The 26,000-nt window shown below is 35.8% G+C and overlaps 1 protein-coding gene across 1 annotated transcript in view; it reads right to left on the reverse strand.

The window, feature by feature from the left end:
- Positions 1–26,000, reverse strand: part of LOC113076195 (cadherin-13-like) — a gene marked incomplete at its 3' end in the record, with an annotated part of 145,090 nt that overhangs the window by 45,841 nt on the left and 73,249 nt on the right. The window contains exon 6 of the mRNA XM_026248858.1: positions 17,071–17,215. Coding sequence (XP_026104643.1) covers positions 17,071–17,215 — 145 coding nt within the window. The remainder of the gene's footprint in view (positions 1–17,070; positions 17,216–26,000) is intronic.

Below are 26,000 nucleotides of genomic sequence, written 5' to 3' on the forward strand. Positions count from 1 at the left end.
CAACATGCAAAAAATCTGCCGTCAATTAACGCAATCTCTTAATTAAACACTTTGATAATTGGAAAATTCAAAAGAACAATATTTTATTTTAAATAGATGTTTTTTACAACAATGAAAAGTCTTTATTATCAATTTTGAACAATTCAACACATTTAACTATGAAAAGTAGTGTAGGTCTGTCCCTCGCACAGATCGATTAAACAGGATTTATACTTTGAATACATGGAATATACAGGTGCATCTCAATAAATTAGAATGTTGTGAGTTCATTTATTTCAGTAATTCTTGTGTATTAAAGGGGGGGTGAAATGCTATTTCATGCATACTGAGTTTTTTAGACTGTTAAAGAGTTGGATTCCCATGCTAAACATGGACAAAGTTTCAAAAATTAAGTTGTACGTTTGAAGGAGTATTTTTGTTCCAAAAAAACCTCTTCCGGTTTGTCACAAGTTTCGGAAAGTTTTTTTTCGAGTATGGCTCTGTGTGACGTTAGATGGAGCGGAATTTCCTTATATGGGTCCTAAGGAACTTCTGCCGGAAGAGCGCGCGCTCCCGTATAGCAGAGCACTGAGAGGCTGAGCACAGACTCACTGATCAGAGCGAGAGCGTCGCGAAAAGTCACAAAAGGAGTTTTTGGTTGCCAGGGCAAGACAACCCTGCACAGATTACCAAAAGAGAAACAGCATTAAGGGACCAGTGGATGGAGTTTATTTTTACAGAGCATCAACGGAGTTGTGCAAGTGTTTTTGTTTGTTCCCTGCATTTTGGATTGCACATCGTTTATTTCTTAAGGATAATGCAGTCCCAACGAAAAAGGGTCACGATCGTGTGTTGGAACCGCATACGGTGAGTAAAACTGCTTCAAATATCTCAGTGTTGTTAACTTAGCTATCAGCGCGTAAGCACATCAAGTAAACAACATGCGATGTTGTCATCAAACTGCACTTTCCACATGTACAGCTTAAAAAAAAAAAAAAGACGACACAAAGTGGAACTTAGTCATTTTCCAAAAACGCTAAGCAAATATATAAGGTTTCAGTACATACCACATAGAGACGCCTTTGCTGATGCTGCTCTTGTTAAATTTCAGCCTCTGGATCTGTGTCACAGCTTCCAAACGCTATCAAAGCAAAAGCCTACTGGCACTCGTGATTCTTTAGCTCCGCCCACACGTCACGCCTCTAGGCGCTCGTGTTTTTCCGGGAAAAATCGGTACAGACTATTTTTCTCTTATAAATATAATAAAAATAAAGACTTTTTGGAGTTATGAAGGATACAGTACTACTCTATAGGTACTCAAGATTAACAGGATATTGAGTGAAAACGAGCATTTCAACACCCCCCCCCCCCCTTAAATAAATTCATTGCACACAGACTGAAGTAGTTTAAGTTGTGATGATTTTGGCTCACATTTAACAAAAAACCACCAAGTCACGATCTCAACAAATTAGAATACTTCATAACACCAATAAAAAATCATTTTTAGTGAATTGTTGGCCTTCTGGTAAGTATGTTCATTTACTTTACATGTACTCGATACTTGGTAGGGGCTCCTTTTGCTTTAATTACTGGCACTGCTGAGGTGGTATGGAAACCCAGGTTTCTTTGACAGTGGCATTCAGCTCATCTGTATTGTTTGCTCTCTTGTTTGCCATTTTCCTCTTGACAATACCCGTAGATTCTCTATGGGGTTCAGGTTTGGTGAGTTTGCTGGCCAGTCAAGCACACCAACACCATGGTCATTTAACCAACTTTTGGTGCTTTTGGCAGTGTGTGCAGGTGCCAAATCCTGCTGGAAAATGAAATCAGCATCTTCAAAAAGCTGGTCAGCAGAAGGAAGCATGAAGTGCTCCAAAATTTCTTGGTAAACGGTTGCAGTGACTTTGGTTTCCAAAAAACACAATGGACTAACACCAGCAGATGACATTGCACCACAAATCATCACAGACTGTGGAAACGTAACACTGGACTTTAAAGCAACTTGGGCTATGAGCTTCTCCACCTTCCTTCAGACCTTGGTTTGCAAATGAAATACAAAACTTGCTCTCATCTGAAAAGAGGACTTTGGACCATTGGGCAAAAGTCCAGTTCTTCTTCTCCTTAGCTCAGTTAAGATGCCTCTGACGTTGTCTGTGTTTCAGCAAATTCCTTGACATGTTTGTGTGTGGTGGCTCTTGATGCCTTGACCCCAGCCTCAGTGCATTCCTTGTGAAGTTCACTCAAATTCTTGAATCGATTTTGATTTACAATCCTCATAAGGCTGAGGTTCTCTCGGTTGGTTGAGCATCTTTTCCTCAATACTTCCACTCAACTTTCTGTTAACATGCTTGGATACAGCACTCTGTGAACAGCCAGCTTCTTTGGCAATGAATGTTTGTGGCTTGCCCTCCTTGTGAAGGGTGTTAATGATTGTCTTCTGGACAACTGTCTGATCAGCAGTCTTCCCCATGATTGTGTAACCTAGAGAACCAAACTGAGAGACCAGTTTTAAGGCTCAGGAAACATTTGCAGGTGTTTAGAGTTGATTAGTTGATTGGCTTGACACCATATTCAAATTTTTTGAGATAGTGAATTGTTGGGTTTTTGTTAAATGTGAGCCAAACCCATCACAATTAAAAGAACCCAAGACTTAAACTACTTCAGTCTATGTGCATTGAATTGAATACACAAGTTTCACATTTTGTGTTGAATTACTGACATAAATGAACTTTTCCATGACATTCTAATTTATTGAGATGCACCTGTACAATATGACTTGAATTGACCAAAGTAATATCACCTTAATTTTATGCTTTGTCCTTCTGGAGCTTTACTGGCTATTTTTTGTTTTTGTATATAAAACATGCTCTAAACACATCTGCTGTGTTTCGCTAAAGATAAAGGTCATATGGGTGGGCAAATGATTACAAAATGTTTTTAGGTGAACTATTGCTTTAAACTGCTGGTCTTGTGTGATTAGAGTATTTTCAGAGGAGACCTGGGGAGCCTAAGACGAAGTAGTGTTGCAGTTATTGCCTCTGAAGCTTAGCTTTAAATCTTATTGCTTCCACTGTCATAAGGTCTCGGATTTGTCCCTCAAATACGATGCTTGATGTAGACTGTTTCCTCTGAAAGCAATGCACATGCAGAATTTAAATGAAATGTTATTTTCTAGTTGAATTCCTATGGAGAACAAGAAACTGTTGTATTTCATCTTGCACTACTTATAAGTACAGACAGTTTGTACATGTATTAAGGATGTGTACTTGATGCATGCAAAATGGACTCAGGCGTCAACATAAAAGAACCACAAGGCTGAAGTAAACAGTTATCTCTCCACATTTCTCTCCATCCCTGTTGAGCTATTGACTTTATTGTGGCTCTCAAAGGGAAAATGATTGTGTTTTACATGAAAGTCATCTTCCACTGTGGTTTACAGCCTACGGTAAGTCATGAGGTCCACACAACTCCAGTTGAGAGAAAAATATATATATTCCCAATACTAAATACTACTAAATACTAATGTATATAATATTATTTATTGAATAATAAATTAAAACAACAGCCATCATAAAAGCCATTCTCTAATACAGCATTAAAGTTACATAAAATATAACATGCTTAGATTTGGTCTTCAGCCGATACTATTTGCTCTGGAACAAACAATGGATTAAATTAGACAAAAGACTGCCCATCAGATTTACCCAAACAAATTATATTTCATGTTTAACCACTATAGAGGCATCAGAGTCAGCGTCAAATTCCAGAAGATCTGGCTGAGGTGAGGCTGCTCTCAGCAGGTTCATGAGTGCTGAATGACCGCTGTCCCCATGGAACTCATGTCTCTGAAAACGTTGAAGCAAATTTTCTAATGGACATTATCTTCATTAACAAACCATTTATATTTGAAGTCTCAAGTTTATTCTAAAATACACCTAAAATACACTTAAAACTACATTCTGTGACACAAAAACTGTTCAATGTTAGCGCATATATATATATATATATATATATATATATATATATATATATATATATATATATATATAATGTTAAAGAACGAAAGAAAGGAAGAAAAAGACAAACGCTGACACTGAAAATTTAGGGTCAATTTAGGATAATTGGGACATTTTTCCCAAATCATCTCCAAGGCTAAATTGATTACTTTAATGTAATTACATGAATTCACACTAGATTGTTTACGAGGAGCATGTAACTGTTGCAAAACTCCGGTATCATCAATCATGAATGTTGCTGTTTATTGGGTTGAGAGGATATTGTGCCCTTTAAGGACCTTTTCTTTTCCTCACAAAGGTGATGTAGTTGTGCATGCATCAATGATACAGAATGACATCAGATTTGATTTGGAAGGTCATTATTAACTGCAGAGCTCTTGAACCCCCACAATAACATCCTCCCATCCAAAGCCCCAAATTCGTCTACCCACACATAACAGCTCTTAGAAGTTTATGCAACAAACTTGGACTTCTATACAAATTAGGAACACATCAAAGTAAGAGCTTGCCAGGTCTCCCTGACGACAGATGCCATAGAAACAAAGTTTAATTTACACTGGTGTTTACATGCAACCAAATAATCAGTTTGTAATCAGATTGACAGCTCAATCAGAATTAAAAGCCTTAATGTAAACACCTTACTGAGATCTTACTGAGCTCGATCGGATTGAAGGGGTGGTTTATTCCTTTTCGAATACAATTGAGATTGCATGTAAACACTCGATCGGATTGCTTAGAATGACTTAGAAATAGCGTAATAATGTATGACGCGCAGAAGAAGTGCCTCTTCCTTTTTAATAAAGTGTTGTATAAATGCATGTTCAATCATTATAAAACTCCATTCACTCTGCAACTGTGAAGTGGAGCAGGACAACCTCCCACCAGTCCTTGTTTTGGATTCTCATCCATAGGCAACCTGTTTTGGGCGTGGGGAGGGGCATATTTACATATTTATATACATATTTATCCATAAATGGGATATTATTTTCTTTAGGAGAGTTAAAATTGTGTAGTGCAAATTGGAAAGACAGCCTCTTTATGGCTTTATTAGTCATTCAGCAACATCAAAAAAATAAATAAAAAAAATGTTGTTTTGCAACAAATTTCACTCCCATAAACGGCAGAATAACAGAAGAAATCTTTCATTCAAAATGTCTTAGATTTTTCAAAACCCTCTAAAAAAAAGATCAAAATGCTCATCATTTCATTTAAAAGGGACTAGTAAAATTTAGCTGCCTCTTTGCTTTTCTCAAGTACAACATTCAACAATTTCTCCCCTACTGATGCAATCAGCAGAGAGACAAAAATACACAGAAAAGTGGAGCAGAGCTTTGTACTCTTGCTAACATAGCATTTGGAGGCTTGGTAAAATAGTTTTTTGTTGTGCCTGCGCATCTCACAAGTCTAAATGGCAAGATCAGAACTTTAAGCACAAGGAACCCTGCGGATTGAACAGCTTGTGATCCCTGTTTCACCTTGAGAGCTAAAGCTGTGATCTCACTCATCTTCAAGAAAAAGCATTTGATAGATGCTGCTAAGATCTGGCTAATTTGGAGAATTAGTCAGAACCAAAAAAGTGGCCTTTTTTTTTTCGTAATAAGAAAAGGCTACATTGTTCATAAAATACATTGGAAAGAAAAGGCTGACAGAAATTTTTGAGTAAACTATATCCTTTAATGCCAGTATAAATCCAAACATCCCAAATAATATGACGGAATAAAACAATCACAAAGTTTGCAGAGGAATGCCTTGGTCTTGATCTCTAAAATATTCTTTGCTCACAAGTTCACAGAAGTCAAGGCTGAGTCAGCACTCAGCTGAAATCCTCTCAAGCTGCTGACACTTGACTATGTATTACTCTATTTCTTTTATCAAATCCTGAAAAAATAAAAAAAGTTCAGGATGAGAATTCAAAAGCCCAGGGGCTGACAAAGCCCTTAAGTACAGTTCTGGAGGACACATCACAGCAGTTACCTGCTTTGACCAAATTCCAACAAAAAGCAACACCAAATTAAATTGCAAAAAATTTGGTAATTTTGCAATTATTGACTGTTGTTTTCTCAAACATACTGTACGGAAGTCCACATATACATTACAAGGGAACATGCAATAATAAGAATTATGATAATAATAATAAAGCACAGATAAATTACTTGCAATAAACACTGCAAGCTTCCATAAAGAAAATAAGAATGGACAACTGTGAGTTCATGGTGACTTTGAATCTGTTGTAGTGTCAACAAACAGAATTTCAAACAAACAAACAAACAAATAAATAAATACAATTCCCACAGGTTTTCCCCAGTTGCCATTGTTCAGGGAAAACGGGGAGTCCCACCACAAACCCAAACTTTTAACCTATGAACAAATGACTGAATATATGGTAGAATTTTTTTTTTTAACTAGACCTTGGAAAATCAGCATGTTAATTTCTGTGATCAACATGGACTGTTCTACACTCTAGAAAACATTAATGCAATTAATGCAGCATGTGTTTTTTATTGATTCCTGAGGCTAATGATTCCTAATGCTAATTTTTACCCACTTCCTGTGGCTAGCATTACTCACCTGTACTTATTTGTGCACACATTACAAAATTAGAAAAACAGAGGTTATATTGTAATATTGTACATTTCCTTTATCTCTTTAAAGACCTTCAACTTTACAACAATAACACACCATATCTTTAAATGTCAAAGACACAAACCCCCAAAATTACTGGAATAATTTTTTTAATGATAACAGCCAATCAGATCCACCCAACTTTTAAGAATTCAAGCAATTAAAGTGTCATGACCGAAGTGTGTGCTCACAATAAACAGAATGCTATCATTCATTGTTGTGAACGGCCTTTAAAGCTATGAAAAATATAGTTCCACACCAAACTTTTTAAAGAGTTTGCGAATTTAAAATGGCAGATGACATAACTACAGTGCATGCTTACAGTACAATAATCAAAACAATATTGTCTCTTGGTTTGGATGCTTTTCAAGTCTTGTCAGTCCTAGCACACATAACACAGTGTTAGGTTCATCCTTCAAACTCATCATAATCATCACTGGACCTCACAAAGACATCAGGACAGTAACAGGCAATCTTCTGTCCTCAGATAACCAGTTACTTAGAAAGAATAACAAGCTCACCCAGTCATTTTTTATTGTCAGTTGAGCTGATACAGTAGCTGTTCCTCCTCCCACTCCATCAGATTTTGTTTTTTTCCAGATGCTCTGTGGCATGAGCTAAGCCATCCAGATCTCCTGAGTGCTGTCTGGAAATCACTTTTGATGTTCGGAACTATGATGCATGAAACTATAAAAGCCCTGCAAAGTAATTAAGAAGCTTTTTCACTTGTGGAGCTAAAATGCCATGCCTGTGTGTACCCTAGGGGACCAAGTAATCCTGAAAGCATCTAGACAAATGAAAGAGTGGCAAGCAAGTCAGTGGATGAAAAACTTCAGGGAAATATAACCAAGACAGCCTTCTGCTTTTTATCTTGCCTGATTTATTAGTTTCGTAGCGATTTTTGAAAATCTATTTCGATGTCTGTCAAAGCTGCTGGGAGGTCTGGATGAAATTAAGACAATGAAGCATATTTAATTTACAATACATTTAGGCTTGGCTGTCTTATGATATTTAAATCTAAATGATTGAGGCTTCCCAGGTGGGACTGTGAGGCCTATTGATTACGCGTGTGGTGGTCTGTATGTGCACAGTTTGTTCATGCCTTTCCCTCCTTTCATACAGCAGCCCTACATCTGCCACATCATGAATGTCAAACCCACTCAGTTCGCCTCGAAGACATTCTGCTATTGATTTCTTTCCTTCATTTCTCGACTCAAAAGAGGCTGCCATGACCGTATTCCTTCCTCTATTAATGCAATGCACGTATTCCTCCATAAAACCTCTTTTACTGAGCGAGAATGTTGTGAGATTTTACCAGCTGGCTTATGGACTTCCCCTCTCAGCTTTAAACCTGGGTTTACAAGACATACCTCCTCTATTAATGTTTTTAATTCAACGTTATTATGCTTGAACACTGGTGGGATCAAGTCCCTCAAAGACTACAACGATTTTTACTGCCCTCATGTCGTTCCAAACATGTATAACAATTATTATTTTTTTTTTTTTTTTGTATGTTAGTGTTTTTGAATAATGAAAGCTAATGAAAGTCGATGATTTCCAAAACAACCCTGCACCTGTTGTTTTGGAGTTGTTCTTCTGATTTTTTTTTTTTTCAGTCTTCAAACAATCCTGAAAAAAATTATCACTATTACCACCAAAAATAAATAAATAAATCTCATTTATTAAGGACTGTAATGTAATGGCTGCTAACAATTAAGCTTTGCCATCACAGGATAATAATTCATATCAAACCTTACGTTCAATTTAAGACTTTTTTTTCCATGTTAGAAACATTTAAGAAGTTCACAGAAAAGGCTGAAAAACTGTTCAAAAACACATTTTATCCAATTTTGTTGACAAAAATAAATAATTAAATAAATAAAGTTTATCTGAGGATGTCACAGAGACTTCTGAGAACTTTTACTGATTACTTTTTTAAATAAAAAAACCTCAATCTCATCAACTGTCATCTTTTTCGCTCTCCCTATTTTATAATTTAAAGAGAACACAAAAACTGCTTGTTTTCTCAACATTTTTGTGTGTCTCACAAACCCCCCAAAATAAAATAAATAAATAAATAAATACACAAACTAACTGACTTATTAAACACCTTTAAAATTTCTTTCTGCACTCTTCAAACCCAATCTGGGTTATTTTGGCAACCCAGTGCTGGAATGAATGAAAATAAGATAACAAATTAACATGAGTGTAACCGTAACCATAACCATATATTAACACCTCAAAAAGTGGAGATATTGTAAAATATTATGTAAATATGACATAAGACACACACAACATTATTTTAAAAGTACCTCTTCCGTTCAGTAACGTTAAATGAGGCCGTTAAGACCTCCGTTTATGAGGTGAAAGCCGTGTCCGCGTATTTTTCTATATAATGTTAAGCTCTTTTGTTTCCGCCTTTCATAAATCGGGGTAAACAATAAATGATAACTTTACCATTTGAATCTTTACTTACCATAATGTCTTTCACTCCTCGCTTCTTTCACGCTGAGAAAATGGCGGCTTCTCGCACTGGAGATGTACGATCTTAATGTGACGTGCGTGCTCTCCTTCACGTCCGCGTTCGAGACCAATTCTTAACCCAAACTTGGGTTAAAACAACCCAAACTCCTGCCCAGCGGTCTCAACCCAGCATTTGGGTTGAAAAACAACCCAGCTTTTCAACATGCCATATTTTTTTTTCCTTTTTTTTATTTTTATGAAAGATGATTGAGGTTGCGGTAGGGTCAAAAAAGTGCTCACAACTATCCCATGAGCCCAGGAGATGCCACACTCCCCAAACCTACCAGGATCTGAGATCAATATCAAATCAAAACATTCAGGCCCTAAAGCAAATGTGCACTCAGGAAGCAATCCTCTCAGCTATGCACATACTGTATGCGGTTAAAGTGGGACACAAATAATAAAAATGAAAGCAAGAAAATAAAATGCATCAAAAGCTGTTCTATACGCTATGTTTTGTAACTAGCATCTAAAATGACGCTTGAAGAGAGTGTGACTACTTCTGCTTCTTAGACGACAGTATGTCACTGAAAGCTGAGCTTGCTTCAGAAAGACACCTGATCCTTAACACTGAGACTTTCACCCATCTACACTTGCTCAAGCACCCACAATCATCTGCATGCAATTCACTGTTTGAAGAATAATAATAATGATTAAAAGAATAAAACAGGGATTTTACACAAATAACAAACATACAGATTTCAACTTTGTTTTGTACATAATTTAAATCTTATCTGTACATTTTGGGCTTCTATAAACTTTAATACATTTTTTTTTACATCAATAACCATTCATTTGATATATTTTTGTTTTATATTACACTTTACTATTAAACTTAAATGCAACTTTAAAGTTTGAAAATCTCCAGCTGACATGTTCCTATTTATCATTCCCATTTTATACCAAAATCATTGTTATTGCTGTAATATTTGCATATTTGCATCATGTATTCATCAACATTTATTTATATTTACTAAAGCCATATTTACACCGCAAAAAAGTGGTGCATTATGTGTTGACTGCCAAATACTATACAACTGACAAATAATCATAATAATTTTATTTAAAAAAATAACAATATTTTTGGAATTGTATTCAAAGGCCCTCCAGTCTAAACTGATGTATAGATCTGGTACTTTTTTGGTAAAAAAATAAATAAATAAATACAAATTCATTTTGAAAACTTTGTTTATTTCTTTATTTATTTTAGGATTTTAAGAGTTATTGGGGCTCCTGGTGGGCCCCGGGCCCCCTGGTTGTCTATCACTGCTCTTAACCCCACTTGAAGTGGTTATTGCTCATCCAACATAACACTTTAAAGAAAGTTGTCTTATCTTACCCCTGACCTACTAGACTTGTGTTTCAAGCACAGCTATAGAAAGTAAAGTGGATGTCAATCCTTCCTACACTGAACAAACTACAGCTGTACTCTAACCAGCAGCAAACTGCTGCTTTTACCTTATTACTTCCCTGCCATTGATAGCAAGATTACGCCCTGCTTTAAATCAAAAACATCCAGAAAAGCAAGAAAAAAATAGCCATGCTATTTACGAACACTATGTTCTCGGAACCTGCTGTTCGCCTTCATTTTTTTCCAAAGCACTTTAAAAGCCAGCGCCTCTAAAACAATTATCTCTTCTGGAAATGTACCAGCAGAAGAGTGAAAGGAAGATAACCAGGCCTGGAGCTCTGGGAGTCCCGGGGCTTTAAAATAGCATCGGCCATCAAAGACAAGGGACAACGAGACGGGGAGATGGGCCGAGATTGGTTTTCTTGTGTCTTGCAAGCTCTGTCTGCTTCTATTCCTCACTGGGAGAAGTAACACTAAGAGTGAGGGACAGATAATCAAGTGCGGGCACGTGGCAGGCTGCTGGACTGTGGGTAGAGGAAAGAGCAGAAGCTCTTTAATAGATTAGAAGCGCTCGTGTAGCGGAACCCCCACAGGGAGCCCACAGCCATCCCGCCACTCATGGCTGGGGCAGCTCCCTGCTGTCCTTTCACAGGGCCCAGAAACTCCAAGAGCACCTCCGCCATTTGCATCACAACTCCCAGGACTATAAATGAGCAAAGACGCGAGAGATAGGGCTGTGAATCTTTGGCAAGGCAGCGATTCGATTCGATTACGATTCATAGGTTTCCGATTCAGTTCAAGAACGATTTTTGCAAATTTAGAACGATTCAATTCGATTCGATTCACAATTAAATTTGATTATAACGATTCGATTCTGCATTCTTTAAGTGCATTCACGGGATTATTTAAATGCTTCTACTAAATTCTTTAGATGCTTAGTCAGGGGGCAAATTACAGTAGCATTTATGGTTAGAGAACCATAGGTTAGAAAAAAAAAAAAAAAAACTTTTGTCCATTGTTAAATGCTAGTTTAATGATGCGACATGGCATACGTAAAAATGTATTTAAGCCAAGTTTTTAAAAAAGAGCTTAAAGAGTATTATGTATAAGCTAACATTTTGTCAACCCAGGGGCGTAGCCATAATTTCAGAAGTGACAGAAATGTAAAATACAATAATTTTATGTATGTAGCCTATATAATAATAATAATAATAATAATAATAATAATAATAATAATAATAATAATAATAATAAGTATTAAGCTGGGTCATTTTAATTGCAGTGGCAAACAAGGAAGAAATTTCTCAAAATACTTTAAGTTTGTCATGCCAGATCCAGTAAAATGGAAGCTTTTGCACTCTGTACTCAGAATGACTTTGGTACTTTCAGTGACACTTAATCCAGCTGCGGCTGTGTGGGATGCAGATGGCACCCTGAACACCTGTATCATTCTCATGGGCTATATCTGTGAAGAAACGGCAGAAAGGAACTCTCATGTGATAGGCACAGCTGGGACAAAATCACACAGGAGGTGAGAAGCGGGTGGCAATTAAGCAACATCATGTGTATTCATGCTAATGTACTGAAAACCAGTGCTGCTATTCAGAACACCTGCCTGAATACACAAGTTCAATAAACAAGATATTAATATTAAGTTACTTTCGTATTAAAAAAATGTTTTCCCCCTCCAGCATTCCCTTTCTTTTCTTTTATTACAAAATCATCATATATAATAGATAAAAATATAAATATAAAAAATGTACATATAAAATGTAATGATTTATTTTATAAAAATAAATAAAAATAATAATAGAATAAATAGATTAAATAGCGGACTGAAAGTCAATTGGAAAGAATGTGTTTGAGTGAAACCGAAAAACTATTTCATTTTATTTTAAATATCTTCACGTTACATGGACCGGAGCTAAATATTGTATTGTATAAATATTGGCAAAAAAAAAAAGTGTTCAGTAACTGATCTATGCATTTCTTTCTTGTTCTAGTACTGGAGTTTAACTCCAGCACAAACAATCCATAGCACAGTTTAGTATAAGTCCATAATATGGCAGTCAGCATGGGATTGATCGACAGATAATGAGGCATTGTGGGATTGAAAAGCCACTCGGCAGCAGGGAGCAGGGGTCATCCTGTGAGAGCTCTGTGAGGGAGACATTGGCGCTGGGAAATCCTAATGGCACAGACATCATGCCATTATGCTACAAATTACCTGCCGGCATTAGTGTCACCCTCAGCCCAATCATTTTCTAGCCAAGATCAATCCGAGCTGGGGTCTAGCCGGCCCTCCTCAGGGGTCTGTCCTGACAATTAACTATTGATTTTTTTAGCCTTTTATTTTCTGAGGCCGACGCTACGCCGGCCCCATGCCGCTTTCTCAGAGCTGCCACATCAGGCCGGAGGCTGTGACACGACTGAGATGGCGAACGGTCCTGTCAGGAGGTGAGGAAATACAGGCAGAGCAGCAGTGTCACCAACCTCTGTGGCAAAATGCTGAATATTTAAGACAGACATTTGTTTTGATTGTATACAGACACAGTAGATACAAATCTAGTCATATTCATATATTCTTGTTCAAATTTCCTATTTGAAAATGTGTTCTTTATTATGATTTTATTTTCATATATATATATATATATATATATATATATATATATATATATATATATATATATATATATATATATATATATATATAAGTAACATTTACTGTAGTTATAATAAGTTGTGTTCTACATAGGATAATGCTAAAGCGCCTCTCTCTTTTAGAGTGTTATTTTTCTTTTTTTATGTGTGCTATATATAAAGGAGAAAGTTGAGTTAAAATTATTTTCTGTATTAATCAACACAACGCCAGCTATGCTGTGAATACAGCTTAACTTGTATTGAACCTGCAACACTCCTTTGAGCTGCTGAAAATCACAGGTGCAATGAAGAACTCAGGAAGCCTTTTATAGACTTCACAGATAGAAAAACCAAAGAGCAGACAAGAGGAAAGGCAACTGAGAAATGAAGATATTTTCCCCCAACAAAAATAGCCTGTAGAAATAGAGGGAGAGAGGGAGAGGAAAGGGAAAAAGAGAGTGAGTGAATAAAGGCCTGCCAGAAGTCTGGCTGTTTGCTCAGTTATCACCACATACAGAAATGTCAGAGTGCTGCTGTGTTTCCCCCTATAGGCAACTGTCCTCCCAATTCAGAGCAAAATGAACATAGCGCACGACACTTGCAAAAGAGTGAGGAGGGAGGTGGGGATATATATAAATATATATTTAATGTTTTATAAAGACCTTTATACTCATCTATCTGAGTAAAAATACAGTAAAATAGTGTATAGATGGATAGCACAAATTACAAGTATGGGACACCATACTTGGCCTCACGTCAAATCTCCCAACTTGACTCGGCACTTGTAAGCAGTAAACATGTACACATGCATGTACTCTCACAGTCTTGCAACTTGTTGAAAAGGCAGCTTGCAGAAAGCTTCACTAATCAGGCACCATGCTGAGCCCTTTCATTTCTAACCTGTGCCAGCGGTCATGCTGATTAAAGCAGGTGGGGGGTAGGGACAGAATATCTTAAACCCGAGACCCGAGGGGGAGGCCCCATGACTGCTGGTTCCAGTGCTGATTAATGTAGGCTACATTAAAAAGCCCTCAGTTCCCATTTTTCATTTCCTCTCTGGACACAGACTGACATAGTCTCGTGCTAAAAGGGGCCTTTGAAAAGAGGTGTTAAACAGCAATACAGGCTCATCCTCCCTTTGCCAAGCGCTCAGGAGAGTTTGACATAGCGGAGGAAGCATGCTGTGCACATCTGCAACCATACATACACAAGGCTAAAGAGGAGGAAGGAAGTCAATGAAAAAAAGAATGCCCCTGCTGCGTACACCTGCACCCACAATGCACTGCACACATGCTCCTTGAGTAGAACAGTGACAACTGCAATCTGAACAGGAACTCTGCACCTCTAAACAACTGGCCAGGACACGACGCTATGAAAATCATGAAAGCAACTTGTTCAATTAATATGAAAGAAAATGGAACTATAAAGCACCCCTTTTATTGATGCATGGTGTTAGGCTTTTTAAATGATACTTTTTTAATTTATTCCAAGGAAAATGGTTATAATTGAGAGGCAATAGACATTAAAATGGATCCACTTACCATAAATCATGAATCTTCTCCATAAAGGTATCTTAAAAGTTGATAGACATGCCAATGAAAATTTAGCAAAGAGTAAGGCCAAGGAAAAAAATAGAATAAAATAATAATAATTAAAAAATAATAATAATAATAAATTAACTTAAGAGACACTTAGTCCTTTAGCAATAAATAGTATTTATATAAGACAGTGAAACTAAACAAAAATAAATTAATAAACTAATAAATAAATAATAAAACAAAGCACTCAAGACTTCAGTTCAAGTTATATATTACTATTTTCTAAATTTTGGGATTACAATCTTTCTTAATTGATTAAAAAAATATATATATATATATATATATATGCATATATACATATATATATATATATATATATATATATATATATATATATATATATATATATATATATATATATATATATATACAGTATATATATATATAAACAAAAATATTCAGCATTTTTATAATTATTATAAAATACTTATTTTATTATATAGTATAAAACATAGCTTCCCTATATACATTATGGACACACAATGGAACAGTGCTTGGCCTGTGGGTGTTTATCTTCTCTCTGGTTGCATGAAGGTCTTAGTTTAATTGAATTAAGTCTTTCAGGCAAATTTCATTTCCTCTTTTGCCGATTAGATAAACCCACTTTGCTTAACTAAGTTACAGCAACTCTGGAAGCAGCGGAAAGTTTCCCACTGTTAGGGACTCTCATCTCCTTCCACCCTAACTTACTCCTGACTGAGCACACAATACGTAAAATGGCTAAATGTATCAACAAACAGGCACATGGTATCCATCTACTCTAGTGTACCTGCGAGGACAGTGTGCAGCTGATCCTGGATTGGTTCATCCCATCCTTATCACAGATGTCTTAGGCTGATGTCTGTTTGTTTATGTTGAAATGAAAGCACTGCAGCCCACTCTTTAAAGAGAAAAAGATTTGATATGATCTCTCCCATCCTATTATGCTCGCCATTCTCATTGATTTAGAGTTCACATGCGTGTTTCAGCTACAAGGGTATGTTTAATTGTTTGCCGGCTGCCATTTTGGTGAGAGTGTGGGTGATGAAGGTTGGCAAAATCCCTTCCTTTTAACTCAATGAAACCATGTTTCTTGTTTTTTGGGGTTTCCATGGTGACTGCCCAAAAAAAAAAAAAAAATGTGTTAGGAGAAAAGAAAGAAGCAAAGTGCTGTGATGGAATTGCTGCAGAATCATAGGACAAATGATGGAAGGTCTGAGAAATGGAAGTGCTGTACTGAGGCCTCTAAGGATGGGGTTGTCTCTCAATGAATTTCTTATTTCTGGAGGGCAGGGGACTGAAGAGAGTAGTCATGCAGTTTGTAAATGGTCCAATTCTTTTTTGATTTATCAGACACATCATGAAAACAATGTAGCATTCTCTTGTGGCGAGATAAACGCCGGCTGCCATTTGTGAGGGATGCTCACGATTAGCTCGGCGAAGATATCTTTGTGGCGCGCGGTGTGAACACATGCTCTGAGATAATGTTTTTTCTCATTAGGGATGGCTTCGAAAGTGTGCTACAATTATTATTATTTTTTTATAAAACATGTAATTTTTGCTTTATATCTTTGCTGAGAAGAAACAAAATAGATCCTGCGCAACCCTTTGCAAACGCTTAGGATGCTATGATGTAAAATACAATATTTGTGTGGCATTTTCTTGTTGCGGAAAAGTACATCATAAAAGCTTTGTTTTTAGAAAAAAAATAAATAAATCTGAAGATAACTGAGTGATGTACTGTGCAAAACTCAGCATTTTTCTACATGAGGTCATGTGTTGCCAAGCTGTTCTGGACGGCTTCTAGATAATCTTTCAGAAATCATTCTAAAATGCTGATTTGGTGCCGAATCTTTTATTTTAATTCTCAATATTCAGTGGTTTCATGCCAACTGTTTTGAATCATCTCAACAAAATTGTGGTCAGCACAAACCATGTTTATCTTCGTTGCAAATTAAACCCTGTTGAGAACCAACATTGCTTGGGTCACTACTTAAAAATTCTACGTGATTTTTTTCCACCAGTTCTACTGTCCACCAGGTGAAAATTACAAGCTCAGTTGAAGTAACATAACACCTCTCTTCATCAAGTCATCATTTCAATCTGCAGAACTAAGCACCAAAGTGTGCACCAAAATAATGGAAATTCAAACCCAAATAATGAGAAACAACCAAAGTTACAGTCCTTATCGTCCACAGGCTTGTTCCATCACACTGTACCATAATATTCTCTCCAACCACTATTATAAAAGACTTTTAGACCTTTAGCCAACTCTGAGCTCGACTCTGAGCTCGATTTCTTCCAGTAATCAGTTCCCTAGACACATCCATTTCAACCACAAGAGGATGTCAGGGAAGAGTACCTGTAGGGGAGCCCTCCTGAACCTCCCCAGAGTAGCGCGGCTCCTTGAAGACCGGTCGGTTGTCATTCTGGTCAATAACAGACACGTCCAGGTCTACAGGTCCCTCTACCAACTTGCCACTCAGGTCAGTGGTGGATACCTGGAGCTGTGTGAGAGAGAGGAAGAGAGTGATTTACACACACATGCACAAAAAAGGAAAGATTCGGGTGTTTCTCGCAGTAATTGACGAAATAAAGTGCTTCTTCAGTTGCTTTCGGTGTCAGGCAACTGAGATTTCATTTGCAATGTGAGAAGATTGGCAAGCAATGAGACCAGAAGAAGACTTAAATGGATGACAGGATTTTTAATAAAAGGAACATTAACATCCTGTGTTGTAAGCTGAAAGAAATAGACATTTTCCATGTTTAAGAATAATCAGGTATACGGCACAAACGAAAATAATATTTAGAGTTGTGTTGTCAAAATTACGTTATGCGTGTTTTTTTTTTTTTTTTTTTTTTTTTTAGTTTAACAGGTGTAAAATATTAAACGCAATTAACACAGAGGCCACCCCACTCACAACTGTTGCTTCTGTCTCTCTTTTCGTAACAAGAATTGCGTTTATTTACACGCAGAACATCTTTAAAACCACATCAAATGGGAGACTTTTCAAACACGCACTCCAACTTCACCTCAGCACCAGGCACTAGTCAAACGAGCATGGAAAAGATAAAGGTGACGAGTGAGCTTCAGTAGAACAACAGTGCACTGCAGTCAGATGAGATGTTGTCAGGCCATAATTCAGTTAAAATGATTTTCCTGTACTGAAGGCCGTTATACTGTGCTCGTAACATGAGCTCTTCAACTGCATGCACAAATGAAGTGGCACGCGCTGTATATAATTTCATATTAAAGTGCAAATCAAACGAGCATCCAAAATCGTCTTCAAGTTAAGTCAGTTGATTCATTAAGTTACCAAAAAAGTCAATTATACCTTACTTAAAACTGTGCCTGCATGCAAATATTGGGTCAGAAAAGGTAAAGAGTTGTGAGAAAATACAATGCATGTCAGATCCACGTCATGTTCAGGAGCAGCAACTAAAATAACCTAATAACCCAGCTGCTGTGCTGTGAAAAAATAAATAAATAAGAAATTTACTTTTGAAGCTTTTAGGATTCATCTACTTTTTAACTTAGAATGTAATGTTTGATAACTTTATTCACTTTCTGTATATATACTTGTTGCTGAAGGGCACAGGTATGTACATTTTTATAATGGGTTTATTTAAAGATCGTGTTAAGTTCACCTAATTTTGAAGTTTTTTATTTTTTTATTTTTTCATTGTTAAAATTGACTATACTGTATCATGATTATACTCGGTTATTCTGTAATGTTGAATGGCTACAGTCAATGGTTAAGTATTAAGGGCAAAAAACTTTTTCATAGAGACATCAGTAGTAATGGTATCAGTGACACTCACTTTCAGTCATAAAATGTAAAAAAATATACTGTTTCTACAACAATATAATTTGATGATTGGATGTCAAATTATTGCAATATAAAGGTATAATACAAAACTTTAATTATTAGGTGAGAATAATTGTAATTTCAGAAAAAAAAAAAAACTTGATTATTATTTTAAAAAAAATTATCAATTGACATCACTTATCCAGAGGTGTTTAACATTTCACACTGCTCTCTCTCTCTCTCTTTCTCTCTCTCTATTTTCCTTCACCATTTACTCACCAATATGAAACAGTGGGGTGTTTCTTCAATTATTCAATTACTATACTATCGTACTATCAGTAACACCAGAACCACCATGAACAAGTGCCATTTCTGCCTTAGCTATAATTACTTATTTGGGGTGGAAATTAAATTTGCAACATTTTAAAATAAAATACACATCTTTGCCTTACGGCAAATTTTTATAGCACTGCATTTATCCTAAAAAGAGACAACTGAATAATATTTTCATACTTTCTGAATTTCATAAAATTGTAATTTGAAAATATACATTGAAAATAAATATATTGAATGAATAAATACATAAATTGGCCGCAGCAGAACATGTTTTATTTCTGTGAAAATGCATTTAAATAACACATACTGAAATGGAATACATAATACATAGAAATGCCTGTAACTGCAGAAACAACCAGGCATACAGACCAAACATGACACATAGATTATGATGAAAAAATATTTCTATTTTATTTCATATAAAAATGAAATTCAGTTCTTTTGAATATTCCTCAAAGAATCCAAAATAAATTAACACTTTCATGACCAATATTTATTTTTACAAAAGCGTGACTTTTCAAAACGAATTATGAGAAAGAATAATAAAGAAAAATAATCTCACTGACCCCAAACTTTTTAAAAAAAAACTCATTTTGCTGTTTATTCCCATATTGTTATACATTTTTATATATATATATATATATATATATATATATATATATATATATATATATATATATATATATATATATATATATATATATATATATATATATATATATATATATTTTAATTAAATGATTAAATACCATTCATCTTTAATTTAGTTGGAAACAACAAAACAACATAACTGGGTAACTTTTTACTAAACTTCACCAAATTTTACTTTTTGCAATAAACATTTCGAAACCTTCTTAAAGACAATGGCTTTTTACGTAAATATAGTCAAATTGCTGAAAAATTATTATCTCGGATGAGTCCAAACCATGTACCCTTGGCTAAATTCAATATTTCTAACAGGCTTTATGTGAATACAGACAGTGTGCTTGAACTTAGAGGGACAGTTCACCCAAATAAATATTCTGTAATCTTCATCCTCAGACATCCTCATTTAGCTCCAAACCTGTATGATTTACTTTCTTCTGTGGAACACACACAAACAAACAACAACAACAACAGTAACAACAACAACAAAAGTTATTTTGAAGAATGATGTTATTGAAAACAAAATGAAAGTCATACAGTTTGTCAAGGACATGAGGATAGATACATGAAGACAGAATTTTTCAGTTTTGGCTCAACTGTCTTCTTTATGTTTTGTTTTTGCACAACTCATTATCCCATTTTCCCAGCTTGTTTTTGCATGACTACCTTAGAGGCTAAGAGCCAAACCACAGAGTCCAAGGTGACTGAAGAGGTAAGGTAAAACCATTGGGGAGAATGGATTCATATAGAGATAAAGAGAAGAGAGAGACGGGAAGCCATTCACAGCTTTAAAAACAAGTAGACAACATGTAGAGTCATGTGGGGAAAATGAGAATGAATATGAAACAACAACAACAGCACAGGGACGCACGTTCGGGAGTGTGACGGGAGGGGTTCGTGAGAAGAAAAGAAGATTTATCTGCTTTTCACAGTGTGAAGTTTAACAAGGGCCCACCTGAGAGCGCGGTGATGGCTGAGGCGCTAGCATCTGCCTTACTTCTGTGCCTCAATCTCTCAGCCGGGCCTCCCCAAAGCCCACATCACTTATTCATTCCTCCCCTCTCCTAGCACTGCCGTAACCGCGTGAGTTCGGCACACCCCCGGGAGGTGCTCGACGCACAGCACGTCCTGTATCTCTGCCTCAAACACAAACACTTGTATGCCAAACATTATACCCCAGGCCAGACACATTACTGCTTACTAGAGCTCAGTGAAACACGTTAACCTGACACAAATCATTGTCTGATAAAAGAGCCCAGGACTCTCCTACTGGGCACCTCTTACACTCCCCTGTAGGGTTATATTTTGTTTGCACACCTGTAAACTGTGCTAAAGCAATGCTTGGAATTTTAGTTTGGTGTGAAGGAGAAAAATAAAGAGTTTGAGTTGACAGTCTTACAGCTTATTGACTATATACGCTTTACAAAGTTTACTCTTTACAAGTAACATTCTAAAAGAAGGATGCCATTTGTGTCCTTCATATACAGTACATTCAGTAGGTAAAGAATAACTTTAGCAATGAATATTTGATGCCATACTGTTAAAACAAAAACTTATTTATTTCAGTGTCTCCTTGCCATTAACCTATATGTAAAGTTTTATATTCTTATATATATATATATATATATATATTATAAAAGGATGTAGATGCTACTTTGACTGTAGCCTTCTTTTCTTTTTTTTTCTTTTTTTTGTAAAAAGAAGTGCACTACTGTTCAGAAGTTTGGTCCTTTGTTTTAAAGAAAGAAATTAATACTTTTTTCAGCAACGACAATCAAATCAAAATTGATAGTAAAGACTTCTAAAGTGTACAGAATTTTTTTTTTTTTATAAACGCTATTCTTGTAAACGTTCTATTTCTTCAAAGAATCCTGAAATGAACGCATAAAAGCTTACAAAAATAATATGAAATCAAGTAAAACCTGATTTTTTTATTTAAATTGATTATTATTTAAATTATTATTACATTGTATTATACAAAAACAAATACAAATATTAACTGATATTATTATTACTGTTAACTGTATTTGTTATCAAATAAATGCAGCCTTGGTGAGTATAAAATACAAATAATAAGGGGCTGCATAAAACAAGGTTTGAAATCTTACAAAAATGTACAGGTTCATTTAGGCAGGTGCTTTTATGAAAACTACTAAAACTAAGTCAATAAAAGAAAGTCAAGAGTCATTGAATAATGTATAGTATGCAAAAGTCTGCTTTTAAAGCTCCTGGAAAAGCACCTGTCTCATACTGTACCTCACAACTTCCCTGGCTTAGAACAGGAACATTAAGAGCTCAAAATCGCTGCTTATAGCCGAGTTAACGGATGATGAGTCTCCCCTCCCTTCTCACCCCAGTGGAAATGACCAATGATAGTACTTGCCATTTTGCATTACCCTAAGAGCCCATCAGGAATGATCCATTACACAGAGTGGCCAGAACGGGGGAGTACTTCTCTCTTCCAGCACATTTCCAGAGCACTGCAATCTCTGCCACTAATCCATGGCATCACTCTCATCTGCTCTCTTTGTCTCTTTGTCTGACCCCGACCGGTGCAGTTATGATTCCGCTCAACAGATCTAATGCTCTTGATGATACAGACTCCCCACATCAGAGTTTATAGCACTAATGGTTCGATACATCATCACAGCCTGCTGTTCTGCACTCTGGCACTCACAGACAGAAAAAGAACGTTTACTAGGGTTCACACTGACCAGTCAAATAGTTTTGCCACTAGTTGACATGTTGCCTGTGCCTTTAAGGGTATGTAAAACCCTCTATGATCTTAAATGAGGAACTGTTAGGTCAAGAGATCTTTTATAAAATACATTATTTATCCACACTTTCCTAACACAGGGATCCCCCAGAGAGGCGATCTTATTGATACACTGTGAAAACCAAAAAAAAAAAAAAAAAAAAAAAAAAAAAAAAAAACTGGGAATAATAAATTAAAAAAAAAGAAATGAAAGTTTTAAGATTTTCTAATCTGTAGAAGCCTGTTTCCATATGAGAGCAAGCAGAGAGTAAATTAACAAATGAATAAATAAATAAATAAATCAGGAAAAATGCTGCAATTATGTTACATTATTATTTTTTATTTATTTATCCCTGAAGCCATGCTAATAAAATGTAAGCAATTATTATATGTTATGAAAATCTGGAATGAGCAGTTTTAAATTAGTTTCAATAAATGGGGTTGTGAAATTAGCAGTATTTACAAATAACTATTTAAATTGATTTGTCATCCAAAAAAAAAAAAAAAAAAAAAAAAAAAAAAAGTATATGTCTCAAAATATCTTCCAAAAAAAAGAAGAAAGTCATAGTTTTGTAACAACATGAGGGGTGAGTAAATAATGACATACATTTTTGGGGGGTAAACTATCCATTTAATCTGCAAAGATTTAAGAAACTTTATGAACCATTTAATGAATTTGCATTTCTAAAGAATCCGATCAGTGCCTCCCTCGATTTCATCAGATTCTAACATTAATCTTGTCAGCATGAACTGTCAAAAAAATTATATGTACAGTATGCCTTTTAAATCGGAAGCTGAACAGCGTTCGCAGCAGATGAATGCTACAGCAAGTATGCGTGCACATTACAGCAGACATCAAACATCATTACACTCTGTCAGACTCCCCGGTGTGGCTCATTTTCACTAAAACAGACGTGTCAGCGCACTACAGGAGCTCACTTCTCAGCAGTTCCAGGCCTCATTGTCAGGAGACATATGCACACAGGCATCCATTGTATCACCTATTCAATCATCCGTAAAGAAGCAGGATGAAACTTATATAAGTCGACTTCGAAAAGTAGCACCCTTCACATATCCAGAAGTCTCATTCCCTTTAAAACTCCTTTGATATCCCAGGCTCTCTCCCCACAGAGACAGCAGCCTTAACCGGCAGCGTATGCCGCTCTTGCTGCTGTTGTTTTCATCCGACTGGCCTAACTTTCTACCGCCTGCTCTTTTGGGCTCTTATCTGTGGGGTGTTTACATCCCTGTCAAGTGCACTTATACCCTGCTGGTGTTCGCACAGCCCCCGTGAACCCTGAGACACAGGAGACAGACAAGTGCTTCCTCTCCTCTCATTGCAGTCAACACGTTCTCAGGTGATCCACTGAAAAACAAACGGCTCAGACATACTGAAATCACTCCGATTCTGAGAACAATACTTTTTACAATAAATGTTTTTCTCATAAGAATGACTATCTATCTATATATCTATATATCTATATATCTATCTGTCTATCTTTCTATCTATCTATCCATCCATCCACCCATCCATCCATCCATCCATCCTTTGTTTTTGCAGATAAAAATGTTGCATATTATATAAATGTACAGTTATATGAACTTCTTACTCATTTTAATTGTGCTTGCCTACATTTCATATCAAACTGTAATTTTGCATCCTGTTTGGACTGAATTGGAATTAAATGGCATTCTCAATTCAGTTCGGAATGGTGCACAACCCTGGTATCCAAAATTACACAAATGAGTTTTCTTTCCATAACATGAAACTGAATGCATGAACGACTGAAATGATCAGAATGCAAACGCAATACAATTTTGTAATCAATACACAGCCCTAAGTTTGTAATGCTGTATAGTGCTCATAGCCTGTGCTGGTGAAATGCATCACTTAACATTCAGATCAGGCATCCATCCACTGACGTGCGGTCTGATTGTTATGCTACCATGCAGCCAGTGTCAGTCTGTCTGTTTTTCATAGACCACATCTGGCCACATTTCTACTGTGAATTAGCAGCCTTACATGTGAGTTTATCTTCTTCCAAATCTCGCTTCCTACTCACTTCATGTCTGCATTCTGTTCCTGATTACAGCAAAAAAAAAAAGGATCACAGTGAAACGTTATTTTGCTAATACTATGCACAGATTATTCACCCATACTCTTTCCCACTGGACCTTTCTACTAAATATTCAATGCTCACACATCAGTATGAATAGAGTTTCTTATTTGTATATTTAAAGGGATAGTTCAGCTGAAAATGGAAATTCAGGGTTAAAAAAATCTAAATTGAAAAATCACCCTCATGTCTTTTCAAATAAAATTGTATTATTTTTATTTTATATTTTGTTTTACTTTTTTTTAAGCATCTTTTACGTTAATCAGGTTTGGTTTGTTTTATTCATTAGTCTGAGTCCCAGATAACAGAAGAAATCAGCGTTGGAGTGCAAGAGAGAGTAGACGCAAATGACAAACCTAGGTTTCACTTTAGCACTGCCATTTCTACAGCCAAGGGGTGTGTATCTATCATTTAAAACTATTCATAATTCAAGAAACCTCTTTCACATATGGCACATTCATGCCTCAGCCAATGCACTTAGCATATCAGAATTTCTCATATGAGCTTAAAAAAAGTACTATGAAATTAATTATTATAAGTCTAAAATCGCACGTTTGGCCTTTAACTATGCAAGTCAGTCCGCTTATTAATCATTCATTATACTACAAGATCACAAAGCAACAAGAGATCAATCAGAGACTTGTCATGCTACGCAATGAGAGACATGCTATGCAATAAGGGACTTGTCATGCTATGGAGGTTGTTATCTGCTCTGATGGATGGAAACGATCGCCACAGAAACCATTGCAATGCTGCAAGGGCTTTAAATATACCTGACAGTAACTGAGTCATGACACAACCATACAATTAAGAAATCTGGTCATGCATACAGTTGCAAACAGACATTTGAAAATACAGCCTTTGTCTCACTACACCTCATTAGCTGTGTTTACAGCAATAGCAACAGTATAGTTTCTCTAAGACAATTATATGAATAACAAGTTGCCATGTAAACAGCAATTTTCAATTACCAATGTAATACGAAAAATTATAGATTTAAAATAAACATTACTGTTTAATACAGTATTACTCACATTATAACAGATATACTGTAAATGCATAACTCTTAATATGACACTCTATTAGAAGTTTTTGCCAAGGGAATGCATTTATTAAGGAAATAAAGGGAATGCATTTATTTGCGAAGTACAAATAAAATAATACATACTCCTGTTGTTCATATTTAAAAATGGCAGCTTTGCCAGAATTTCCTTTAGGTTATTAACAAACATATGACAACAAAATAACAACATTATTGTTTACTACTAGAGAACGACTAAATAAACAGTGGCCGACGGGACCCAGTAACCTGTCAGTTTATCATTTATGAGGTTTATGTTTGGGAAATTGAATTTTCTGACCTACTGTATATGTTTTAACATACTTTGTTTTACAATAATTCAAAATAAATGCTTTTATTCAGCAAGGATGCATCAAATATATATATATATAAAAGAGAAATGTTATTTTAAATTCTAATACTATTTCACAATATTGCTGTTTTTACTAGAAAGATTTACAGTAATGTTTTGAACAGTAGTGTATTGTAAAAAAAAAAAAAAAACTGAAACATGGACTACATACATTATAAAGGTGAAAGTTTATATAATTGCAGTCAGATAAAAGTTGA

Source organism: Carassius auratus, unplaced genomic scaffold (assembly GCF_003368295.1).
Source record: "Carassius auratus strain Wakin unplaced genomic scaffold, ASM336829v1 scaf_tig00019275, whole genome shotgun sequence".
Classification (NCBI taxonomy): Eukaryota; Metazoa; Chordata; class Actinopteri; order Cypriniformes; family Cyprinidae; genus Carassius; species Carassius auratus.